This window comes from Branchiostoma lanceolatum, chromosome 5, assembly GCF_035083965.1.
Source record: "Branchiostoma lanceolatum isolate klBraLanc5 chromosome 5, klBraLanc5.hap2, whole genome shotgun sequence".
In the NCBI taxonomy this organism is placed as follows: Eukaryota; Metazoa; Chordata; class Leptocardii; order Amphioxiformes; family Branchiostomatidae; genus Branchiostoma; species Branchiostoma lanceolatum.
Window position 1 is genome coordinate 10,807,570 of NC_089726.1, and position 11,155 is coordinate 10,818,724.

The window sequence follows — 11,155 nt, forward strand, 5'->3', positions numbered from 1 at the left end:
CCATATAACAGTCATACATAATCTTTCTTTTTCTGAATCCGTACATTAATGTCATTTTTGTGGGGAACAAAAGAATGAGAATAAAGATATGTATTTGTATACACATGAAATCGTCCTGATGGCCAGTGCCTTCTGGCACAGTTATATCATTAATAATTAATGTATTAAACAACATATCAACAAGTGCTGAAGGGGCAATGAATTGGCGTCCAGTATTTGTTGGTTCTAAGGCTATTGTTGCAGCTATGTCAAGGCGTCTGGATATGTTGAATACACATGGAATGTCTCAAATTCTTTGGATGTAAAGAATGTCAATTTTAATTTTCTATCATTTCCATTATGTAGAAGATTTGTAAGGGCATCTTATGTGTTATTAATGCAATTGACTTTTGGAAGGTAGTTGTCACCATTTCATTGCAAAATCCTCATTGAAACAAATGATGAAATGAGACAAACTGCCAGGGTGCATGCACAGACTTGCACTTACTACTGCAAGTTAAAAAAAATCACATTAGACTACCATAACAAAATAACTTAAACCAAGCTTAACAATGATGTAATCTTGCATACTTTCCTATGCAATCTTCTAACTATTGTAGAAGTTTTGTTCCTGAATGAAAAAAGGTACAGGAAAGTCTATCTTTTGGGATGATCCGCCTTTTAACACAATCTATGCAAAAGTGACCCAAACGAGGGATGATTATAAAACACTTGCCTTACACAACTTTACTAATGCTGTATTGTGTGATGGTGTCTCTACTGTTACAGAAATGATTGCACACTTGAATTAAATCAAATAATTACATCCATGGACGGTAGAGATTTCCAGCAGCAGCATGTTTAATTGACAAGTCTAATCAATGTTTGTACCACTTCCAGTAGCAGCACTGATCTTAAATCATTGTCTTTGTTTATGAAATCTACAGCATTCTAGATAACCTGGTGAGCCACTGACAGATTTAACAGAACATCTTGGAGTTGTTCCTCAAGATAACAAGTTGAACTCTACTGATTTTCAGCCCCGGTTTTTCAGTTCCTTGACCATGATTGAGGCTGGCCTTGGTGCTGTGCATGAAGTGCCCGATCTTCACTACTGAACTTTAAGGTCTTTGGCTACCAGGCTGGCCGTGGTACTGTGCATGAATGGCCTGTTCTGCTTGAAGGTTGTCAGAGTTTTTTCTCTGGCCTTTTCAAACCCAAACAGGTCCCTGAAACATGTAAATTGATATCTGGTGTTAGTAACTGTTTTGAATGTCTTAAAAACTGGAATCTTGTACAGTCTCTTGTTGGAAGACCATTCTTTATGACACACTTTGTTATAAAAATCTGATCTAATCCTATAACATCTTTGGAATATTTGTTTTGTTGTGTGACTAGTGTGTCTTGTAAAATAGCTGGCTCTAAAACAATCCTGTGGCAGTTTCTTCCCAGTACATTACCTGTAGAGTGGTCGGACAAACTTCATCCTCCCCTGTATAGTGACAAACGTGAGGGCAGGATCCACGGCGCCCTCCCACTCTGCCCTGATGCCCAGCCTCAGCCATCTGTAAAGGGGGGAAAGCAGCAAGAACACTGTGGCCTATTTTTGTAACAGGTGTTACTGTTGCCATAGAGATATAGTACACATGTACTAGGTATTGTCTTCATTATCATGTTATCAGGGATGATCTGTATCCGACACCTCATTTATTTCTATCATATACTACAAGTATATTTTGTACGTAATAGGATTGTTTCCATGATAAAGACATGCTAGATTCTTTAAGCTTTGAATACATCACAAACACCTGTTAAGCAGTAACTCACCTGAACTTGATCTCTGAGTTGTTGTTGGCACTCATGCCATAGACTTGGTCCATCTTTTCAATATGCTGGATTGACAGTGGAGGCTGAAACAGGGGGCAATGCCAAATGTCAGGACACCTTGATCCTGGACAGTCAACCTTAGAAAAGCTGACATCATTTCCTTAAAACTCAGATCAGAGTGGCAAAATCACAACTGGATAAAATGTTCCGTTTTGTACCTTCAGGAGCAGCTGTGCCAGGAACTCAGTTTTCTGTCCGGGGGACATGCCCTCGAGGTCCTGGGGAGAGAACTGGTCCAGGTTGTCGGGTGTGGCCTGACTCCAGCGCTGGCACAGTGCAGAACAGACATCTGCCAGGGTCGTGTCATAGCTGGGGTAGAAGATGTGGACAGTTTTCCATGAATTTCATTTCCATTTCCATTGGTCACACTGAATGTAAAAAGACATTCATTAGATAGTTGGAATGTGTAATGCACACAAAACTTCAGCGCCATTCCAAAATCTGCTGTTGTGAGAGTACAATCTGCCAACTCATGCATGTTCCCGCCAGATTGTGCTCTTGCAATTGCGCCAAAGATTGGAAAGGGGTCTATTGGGTCAAATCGGAATAAGAGGAAGGACATACCGGCAATATGTGTGCTACTAACCTGGGCTTCACAGGTGGCATACCAGGTGTGTGTAGCCATGCCTTCCAGTCCACCTTGTCAAATAGACCTTCAGAAACCTGGTTGAACAATATTTGGTACTTTACTAAGCGATTAGATTACATGATAATATATGTGGACAGCTTGGAAAAAAATCAAGAAAGGAAAACTTTTTGTGGTATCCTGCTTCACCTCTTTCTTGAAGTAGTCCAGAAGGAAGGCTTTCCACTCCTCAGTGTCCAGGCACTTGTACTTGAAGGTCTCAATGTATTTCCTCAAGAATGGCTCAAACCTCTCTGTAAGGACAACAAGACTTCTTAAAAAGCACAGCTAATAAACCCTGATCATCATTATATTGTGATTATAATTTACAGCAGTTACTATCGGCTTAAACTGAGAGATAAAATCCTGTCTTAAATGGCCCCTCTAATATACATGTAAAAATGTGTCCAAAATCAAGCAAACTACTCTAAAGACAGCTATGAAACATATCTAACATGATTTTTATAAAAGTGAACTTTTGATATTGTCTTGTAATCAAATGAAAGTTCATTTGTGATAGTAATTAACATTGTGAAAATTCTTAACCAACATTTCTGTACTGATCGAAAGCTTGCTGGCAACTCTTTGTGTAAGGAAATAGTGTTTAAAATCTTCACAACTTTTCTCGTAAGTAAATGCAAAAACAACAGTTAACATTTCAAAGAGAGAGTCCATCCATGAGCTGTTCCCCAAAAGAAGACATGAGATACCTGGCCCTCCCACTAGCTCCTCCAGGTAGTAGAGAAGAGTGAATCCCTTCTCATACGGGACGGAGGAGAAGGCGTCATCAGGGTCCACACCAACCAGTCTGGGGACCAGGTTAGTCAGCAGGTTGGTCTCACCAAACGTTTGCACCTGGAACGAGTTTGGATAGCCATATTTGTAGGAAGGAACCCAGGCTTTACATGATGTGCACTATCATGTGCACTATGATGTGCAATTCACTATACTATATCCCATGATGACCTGTTTTTCCATCTAACCATTGCACATTATATAAGTTCATCATAAAAAAGGATGATCATTAAGATACAACAATGTCAATACATAGTCACATGTATGTCTCCTATGCTTCTATGATGTACTTGTAATTAGCCTTCGAGCACTTCTGGCAAATAAACTTCCTATGAAGTGTCTGCAAATATCAGATCAGATCATGTGTAAGTAGACCTAATTGACAAATAACAGAAAAGGATGACTCACCGAGTTATACAGGTCTTTCCACCCTCCTGAAGACCAAGGTGATAAGTTTAGTTTTCTTTTTGCAGGAAAAACAAGCAGAATACCTGACAAGCTTTCTGTCATTCACTAGGGGTAAGTGTAAACATAATATACTGAAAATTTAAAAAAAAGAAAATTAATGACAAACCATTTCTTTTTTCAATCTTTACATTCAAAAGTTAGGCTTGGTTCTAAGTCAGTTGCCAGGTGGTTGATTGGTTTATGCGTTGTCCTCTTTCTAACTTAGCGTACTAATGTTGCAAGACATTGTGACGTCTCTCTTTACATTGTGACTTATGTGATATGGGAACCGTCTTGATGTCTTTACAATGTCAACTCTGGTCTCTCCATTCTGTGCTCATGAGATTTCTCAGTGTGCTGGCAGTTCGGCTGTAACAGCTACTAACATAATTCCACCAGGTTACATACATTGTATAAGAAAATACCTCTTAAGAGATCTCCAATACAACGTCCCCCAGTGTAATGTACTCCAGTATTATCTAAACTGTGCATACCTGCACTAGAGATTTCTCAAACACAATGTTTTTCAAAGTGGCGGATATTTGTAACCTTGTGGTTAAATCGTAATGGAAGTCACCTAAAGCTGCAAACTGCCTAGTCTGCTCCCCATGCATCCTGCCTGCAATCTTCCTTTCCACAAACACTGTGTGACCTTCATTCAACCTGCACGTCAGAGAAAATGAATGTTTTAAACCAATTCAGAACCATATCATGATTGATGGACCAATTCATGCTTGTGCTGTTTGTTAGAAAAGGCATGCACAAAACCTTAGGCAGCAGCATCACCAGAATCTTTTTTTCAGTTTCATGAAAGGAAAACTTGAGATTGACTGAGATTGACTTATGTGAGACATTTCAGATTCAATAGTTTAGAAAGTAATGTTGATGTAACATTGCAAAGTAAGACCAGTTTCTCTACTAGAAGGCAGTTTCAGTTCACAGGTATATGTGTATACATTGACAGCCATAACACTAAGGTAGTAGTGTCAGAATCTTGGTGTATAGGGAGTGTAAATGTCATGCTGCCCACCAGAAGTGCTCCCATGTCCTGTTGGTCACCAGGTTGCCTGTCCAGCTGTGAGAGATCTCATGAGCCACGACCTATGACACAGACATCAACGTGTGTCAGTCACACATATCTGCAGTTCACATGGTCACAAGACAGCAAAATCATCAAAAGCACTAACCTTCCTGCTCATAAAGGTTGAAATAACAACAATAAAAACATTCTAAAGATTTAAGGTAAAAGTTAAGACATGGTAGAAAGCAAGATGGTTTCATGACTTACATTTGCAAGTGACCTGTCTCCAGCCTGAAAAAGCAATCAACAACAAAATCTATAAGAAAATTAAATGATAAGCGTTTGCTGAGACAGTGAGAACAAAAAGAGCACATTTTATTCCATTCAGCTGCACTACACTAAAAAAATCATCCCTTTGCACGATATAAACAGAACATAACTAGATGAAGAAGAAGTGAGAACACCATCAAATAAAGGTTATTGATTGATTATTGATTGATCAAAGGTAACATGAAAAGATTCTTAACAATGTGTTCAAAGTACCTACATGTATGAGTACAAGTATGTTAGCCATATCCTTAGTACTTGATTGTATGTCAGCTAAACTGATAGGATGTATATGAGTGCCACCCACCAGTAGTGTAGGTGTGACGAAGGTGAGACAGGGGTTCTCCATGCCTCCATAAGGGAAGGAGGGCGGCAGCACCAGGAGATCGTACTCTCCCCACACATACGGGCCCAACAGGTCCTCCGCTGTCTTCAGCATCGTCTCTGTCTGAAATCAATCAACAACAAGGAATTAAAGATCTCATAGTCATACCTTCATTAAATGTTTTTTCATTAGAGTTTTTGTGAATTTCTTGTTTCATTCATTGTGAGTTTCTCTCTGATTCAAATTCATTTTCCCACTGGCTCTCTTAACACAACAGACATGTATTTAGCAAGATATCAAAGACAGGAAATGAGACAACCTATTCTAGTACCTTTCTGGGACCTTTGATCTCTAACTTCCTGTCAGTGTCTCCAACATGTCTCACAAGCCACTCTACTGTATTGAAATAACTACAAACACACAAGCAACCAAAGCATGTGAGGCAGCTGAAGTTTATTGGACACGTACTGCGCATGCCTGAGAACGAGCCTGTCAACCTGTACGCACGGTACACACCGTCACATGGCAGATGCAGGCAAGAACCTCAACCTACAACCTACCTGTAGTACATACAGAAACTTCTGGGTGACGACAGCGGCCTGCTTGCACCAGGGCAGATCGCCAACCTTGCTGCCAACAGAAAGAACTGGAAGAAGCTACTTACAGTCGCCTGAGTTGCAGCCGACCAATGATGATTTTCCAGCAGAAAGGCTTGTGTATCAGCTTCAGCATCTTGCTTGCACATGTAATGTTGGCCTTACCCTTACCTATTTTGATACTTAATAGCTGTTGGTACAATGATGCTAAGTGTTTGACTAACCTCTGCAAACTCATAGGCACTCTTGTCCACCAACTCCTTCTCTGACCAAACCTTGGTACGATGATCAATGTCCCTGTTGGATATGGAAGAGTTATACAGTTATGTCATTTTCTATTTACCATATTTTGGCAAGAAAGTTTAGTCAGTAAGTTTTCTACCATAGCTTATAGCATAATGTGTCCTTGAAATCATCTACTAGTAGACGTAAAAACTATGACAGCTCGAACCCTCTTATAGTGAGCTTCAAATCTTCAAAAGATCAACAGTTAACATCTATCATAACAGAATTTAAAAGATATACAAAAGCAAAATATTGATCTACACTGTCAACATGCACAACATATACACAAAAACACATAATTTTGTAACATTAAAAAGTAAAAGTAACAGTAATCACCGCAATCCAAGGAAAGAAAATCTTCCATTGTTCAGCAGGTATTTGCATGATACGATACAGATTCTCCATACATACATACAAGTGCACGACCAGTGAATGCAAAAGCAATTGTTTTTACCTGCTCTCCAATGCTCCAGCCACTATAGCAATCAGGTAGGTAGGCATGGCTACCTGCAGAAAAGAAATAGATGCTTCAAAACAAGAAGGTCCATATCAGCTCCTCAATGTAGAACCTGTAAAATTTGTCAAGAGAAGCAGAAGGCCCAAGCCTGGCAAAATTACATGATATTGATAAGACATTGATAAAATCCTGACAGACTGCTACATGTAGGTTCTAAACCGATACATTAAGCCAGTCAGAGTGGTGCTTGTGCTGTTTTCTAGACTGAAAATGATGCTGTTATCTGAACAGAATGTCCACCTTTTGATCAAACTTGTAGAGAGTTCTGGTCTGGTCTGTGGGGTCTGCCTCATCGCCACACCTCTGGGCTGACATCAGGGCCACCAGGGGTTTGGGGACACAGACCTGACATGAGAAGAAAAATCTATGTTAAGGAGTCTAGTGAAATACAGAAAGTGCATGTGTCAGGACTTCTAGGGCAATCATGTGCCATGCATATCTCAGCCCCTCTATGGGTGAAAAGTTCTCTCTTGATGGATCTGCACATCTGAATGCCATCAATTGTACATACTGATGTCCCTAACCAAAGTTAGGTACACATTGTCAACCAATTGCAAGTCAAGTGTATCAGGCTAGGTGTCCCCCCAGGACATTCAGATTCTGAGACACCCTAACCACCAGGTCACCAATGCCACCAGAAGTATCATGAACAAGGGTATGGACACTTACCTGAGCTTGATAAGTTATCTTGGTGGAGGGGGTGTCCTGGCATGGAAGCATGCTGCGGGCATGGATGGCCTGTAGAACAAGGAGTTCTAGGTTAATGACAGAAGTCTTCCAAATACTGTCACTGAACGGGACTTCTGTAAAACTGAAATTATGTGAATGCCTGCGAATGCACCAATCCCAATGTGTCCCCGCTCACGAGCATTCACACCATTTGTGTGTCACACAGTATTCCCCTCATGTATTTATGACATATACAGACATAAACGCATGTTAAGTCCTCCCCACCCACCTGACACTGACTGAACAGGTAGGGGTGCTGTTTTCCAGCTGTCTGTTGTGGGGACAGCCACTGCAGAGCTGAAGAGGACGGTGCTGTCTCATAGCTGACTTTCACTTGGCTTTTGGTCCCCCTGTTTGGAATAAAAGAAGTTTGGTAACTAAGGCTTCTTATAAGAAATTGAATCCAAAATGCAGTACAAGTTTATACTGTGAAGTTCATTATAGTCGCAATGAGTTTTTAAATAACCACCTCTGAATTAATTTTGGAAAAAAAAAAAAAAGTTTTTACTTTGCTTGGCAGTTGGCTGGAAGGCTGATTTGCAAGGCCGATCCAAAAGGCGCCACCTGGTCCTTCAGTAGGAACTGCAGCGGCTGACCTGTGCTGGTGTCCTCCACACCATGGATGGTCAGGTCACGTGTATCAAGAACCTGTGTAGGAAGAGAGAAATGATATGAATTAATTGAACTTTTACTAAAATGTCTATCAAATTCAAACGTTTATAATAACTCAGTGAATCATATGGAAGGGAACGGTGTGTTTCTAACAATAAAGAGGAGAGGTTATTGTTCTTGAAATGAATGCAGAGGGAACAAAAATATTTTCTCTAATATCCCATCTCCACTTTAAGGTACACTTTTAGAAAGTCTGTTTTATCATTTCATTAAATTCCCCAAGTATCCATAGTAGTTAGGCACTGGTAAGACGATTGTGCAAAGTGCTGCGATTATTGCCAGATGGTCCTTATCAGTCCCACAGCACCTGTACATACATTATGGTACTACAGGTTCGCATACTCGACTCTTCAGGTATGTTGCTGTTAAAGTATGACCTGCAGCATGGTTTAGCTATAATATTGAGCAGAAATAGCCACTGGCTTTGCCTCTAATGGCTAACTTTTCTTTCTCTGGGAAAGCATAATTTCTCACACTGTCTTCCGTCCCTCATGTCAACCAACAAAAAAGCTGGATTTGGAGGATATCTGTAAATGATTAATGATTAACTTTACACACCCAATGAAGTAACAAAGGGCTGTTTGTGCCAGTGTTTGTGAGTAGGGGTGTTACAACTCTTGCTGTAACTTAAGAGTCGTCACACAGTTCACTTAAGGTTGAACATTGAACACACTGTTACAGCTGGAAGCCCCAAACTGTGCTACGTAGACATAAAATCTTCAACCAGCAAAGGCCGGAAATTAACAAGTCAGATGATTGTCACTATTGTGATGGGCAGGAATTCTTTACTGAAGTTGCCGTATATCTGAAAAGCATATTTTACTAAAAGAAATACTACTAACAAAGAAAGTGAAGTACACTTTATTATACTTTCATACTTTGATATAACGTTACATTGTACTTCAATGCACGAATACGATTGTGAATTGCGATCATCAGTTTGTTATAAATCATAAATAAACTCAAGACAATTTGGGGGTTTGCGGAAAAAGCTGGCCCTGTCTACCTGGCCTGTCTACCCTGGCTATTTACCTTTTTGGGGCCCCAAGGGTATGCATGGGGGTTTGGCCTTTAATGGAATTTCTTAGAAGATGAAAAACTGGGTCAATGCAATTCCAGATGTGTGTGAGCTGGATGGAAGACAATGCCTATTGGTGATGGGATGGGGGTGGGTGGGTGGCGGTGGGGTGAAGCTGTAAGCAATTCCAACAAGACTGGAAAAAAAGTTCCAAGTACATGTATGCAAAAAAGTGTAACTGAAATTTTAAACAAAATTGAAGTGGAAGGTAATACAAGGAAACAAAGAAACTAGTAGGATGAGCCAGACAACAATAGGACCTCTGTTTGTCACAACAAGGTTATAGATATAACCTCCTTGGTCACAACAGCTAAATTCACAACAGATGTCTGACACTCCTGGGGGTTAGTTGACACTGACCAAATAGCAAAGGATGATAAAAGAAGTTTCCATATATCCAAGCAGATGTATGGTTCTGGCTTGTTAAACTTTAAACGCTTAGTTTTATGACGTTTTCTTTTTTCAATCTTTAGCAGCTGCTGTTCTGGCAAACAAAGGTCCTATCGTTGCCTGGCCCATCCTATTTTTCTTTGTTTATCCTGTACCCTATCACACCCCTTCCATCTAGTTTAACAATCCTGGTACATTTTATTGTATATCTAGATGTTTGTTTATAAATAATAGATTTTCTTCCTGTGTTGGTGGAGTTCCTCATAGCTGCCCGTTTCCCCCAACAGCACAATTAGCTTTTTGTTGTCTTCCATCCAGCCCACCCATAGCTGGGATTGCCACTGACCCAGTTTTTCCTCAAGAAAATTCAGTCAGATGCCAAACCCCCATGCATGCCCTTGGGGCCCAAAAAGGGTGGTTTTTGGTAGACAGCCGGGGTACACAGGCCAGGTAGACAGGGCCAGCTTTTTCCGCAAACCCGACAATTTTGTACAATAAAATCACATATCATCTTGTTCTGCAACTACGTGAGTGCAGTTTCACTTTGTTACACTCCCATTGTGATTGTCTATACGGCTTATACTTTCACTTTCAGGTACAATAATATTACTACCACACAAGAAAGCACACTTTCAAGTAGAGAATAGCCACAATCCCTTCTACGGTTTACCTTTAAGACCAACTATGCCTTAATGTTCGTATCAGCTGTAAGAAGTGTGTTATCATGAGGTTAGTGCAAACTACTCACCACATGCTCGACTCTCTCTTCCAACACCTCCACATCAACAGTCGCCGATCCTCGCAGGACCTGCTTCTCGAAGTCTACGACAAGGTGCAGGGAGATGTTGGTGGTTCTGCAGGCCTGTGAGTTGCTGAGGGAGCAGGGATCGGCCATGGCGATGGTTAAGCTAGGACAATAGTACACCGGTCAACTCAATGCAACTCAAAGGACCAAGAGATCGATATCGACACGGAAGTGAGGGAGGGAAACGCGCGTTGCCGCAAAACAGCGTGTTGTCGTTACGCCGCAATGGGGCCACCTAGCAGCTTCCGCTCAAAGTGCAGTTTTATTTTCTGATCATGTCACGTGTGCCTATTATTAAAAAGCAAGGATAGGCGACGTAAATCACAGATAATATGCTAGGGTGAAGATGAGGATGCCATGATATGAAGAAAAATACCATGAGGCATTTTGCAGGATAGATTATTTGATATCCATTTCATGTCTCATCAAAGGATAGCTCATGGAATATTGCATATCAATCAAACTGCAATACCCTAGTAATGTAACAGTCAAGTGATTGTGCGGGAGGTGGATGGGAAAAACTACTTATGTTAGAACAAGGAGGATAAATCCTTGGTTAGAACTTTTCTTTCATAGGACAAATATTATAGCTTCATGGACCCCTATAATTTATAAACATAAAGATCCAGGGTGAGGGCATTCCATCAACGCAGTCTTCGTTTGACATACAATACAAG

General features: G+C 40.6%; 1 protein-coding gene across 1 annotated transcript; it reads right to left on the minus strand.

Moving 5' to 3' along the window:
* Positions 1 to 5: 5 nt before the first annotated feature.
* On the minus strand, positions 6 to 10,634 carry LOC136435040 (leukotriene A-4 hydrolase-like). Its single transcript, XM_066428217.1, has 19 exons — positions 10,422 to 10,634; positions 8,042 to 8,181; positions 7,763 to 7,883; positions 7,474 to 7,542; positions 7,045 to 7,149; positions 6,742 to 6,794; positions 6,227 to 6,299; positions 5,389 to 5,529; positions 5,022 to 5,045; positions 4,764 to 4,834; positions 4,311 to 4,396; positions 3,695 to 3,720; positions 3,202 to 3,346; positions 2,642 to 2,745; positions 2,453 to 2,529; positions 2,025 to 2,175; positions 1,807 to 1,889; positions 1,440 to 1,544; positions 6 to 1,208 (listed from the first exon to the last, which is right to left on the minus strand). The coding sequence occupies exons 1-19, from the start codon at positions 10,566 to 10,568 to the stop codon at positions 1,091 to 1,093; spliced, it is 1,839 nt and encodes a 612-aa protein (XP_066284314.1). The 5' UTR covers positions 10,569 to 10,634; the 3' UTR covers positions 6 to 1,090.
* Between the last annotated feature and the right edge of the window lie 521 nt (positions 10,635 to 11,155).

Excerpts from the sequence above, each read along its gene's own strand:
- LOC136435040 (XM_066428217.1), bottom strand. The coding sequence starts at position 10,568 with ATGGCCGATCCCTGCTCCCTCAGCAACTCACAGGCCTGCAGAACCACC. Across the intron at positions 8,182-10,421 it reads AAGAGAGAGTCGAGCATGTG|GTTCTTGATACACGTGACCT; the intron begins GTGAGTAGTTTG and ends CTTCCTACACAG. Across the intron at positions 5,530-6,226 it reads GTGCCTATGAGTTTGCAGAG|ACAGAGACGATGCTGAAGAC; the intron begins GTTAGTCAAACA and ends GATTGATTTCAG.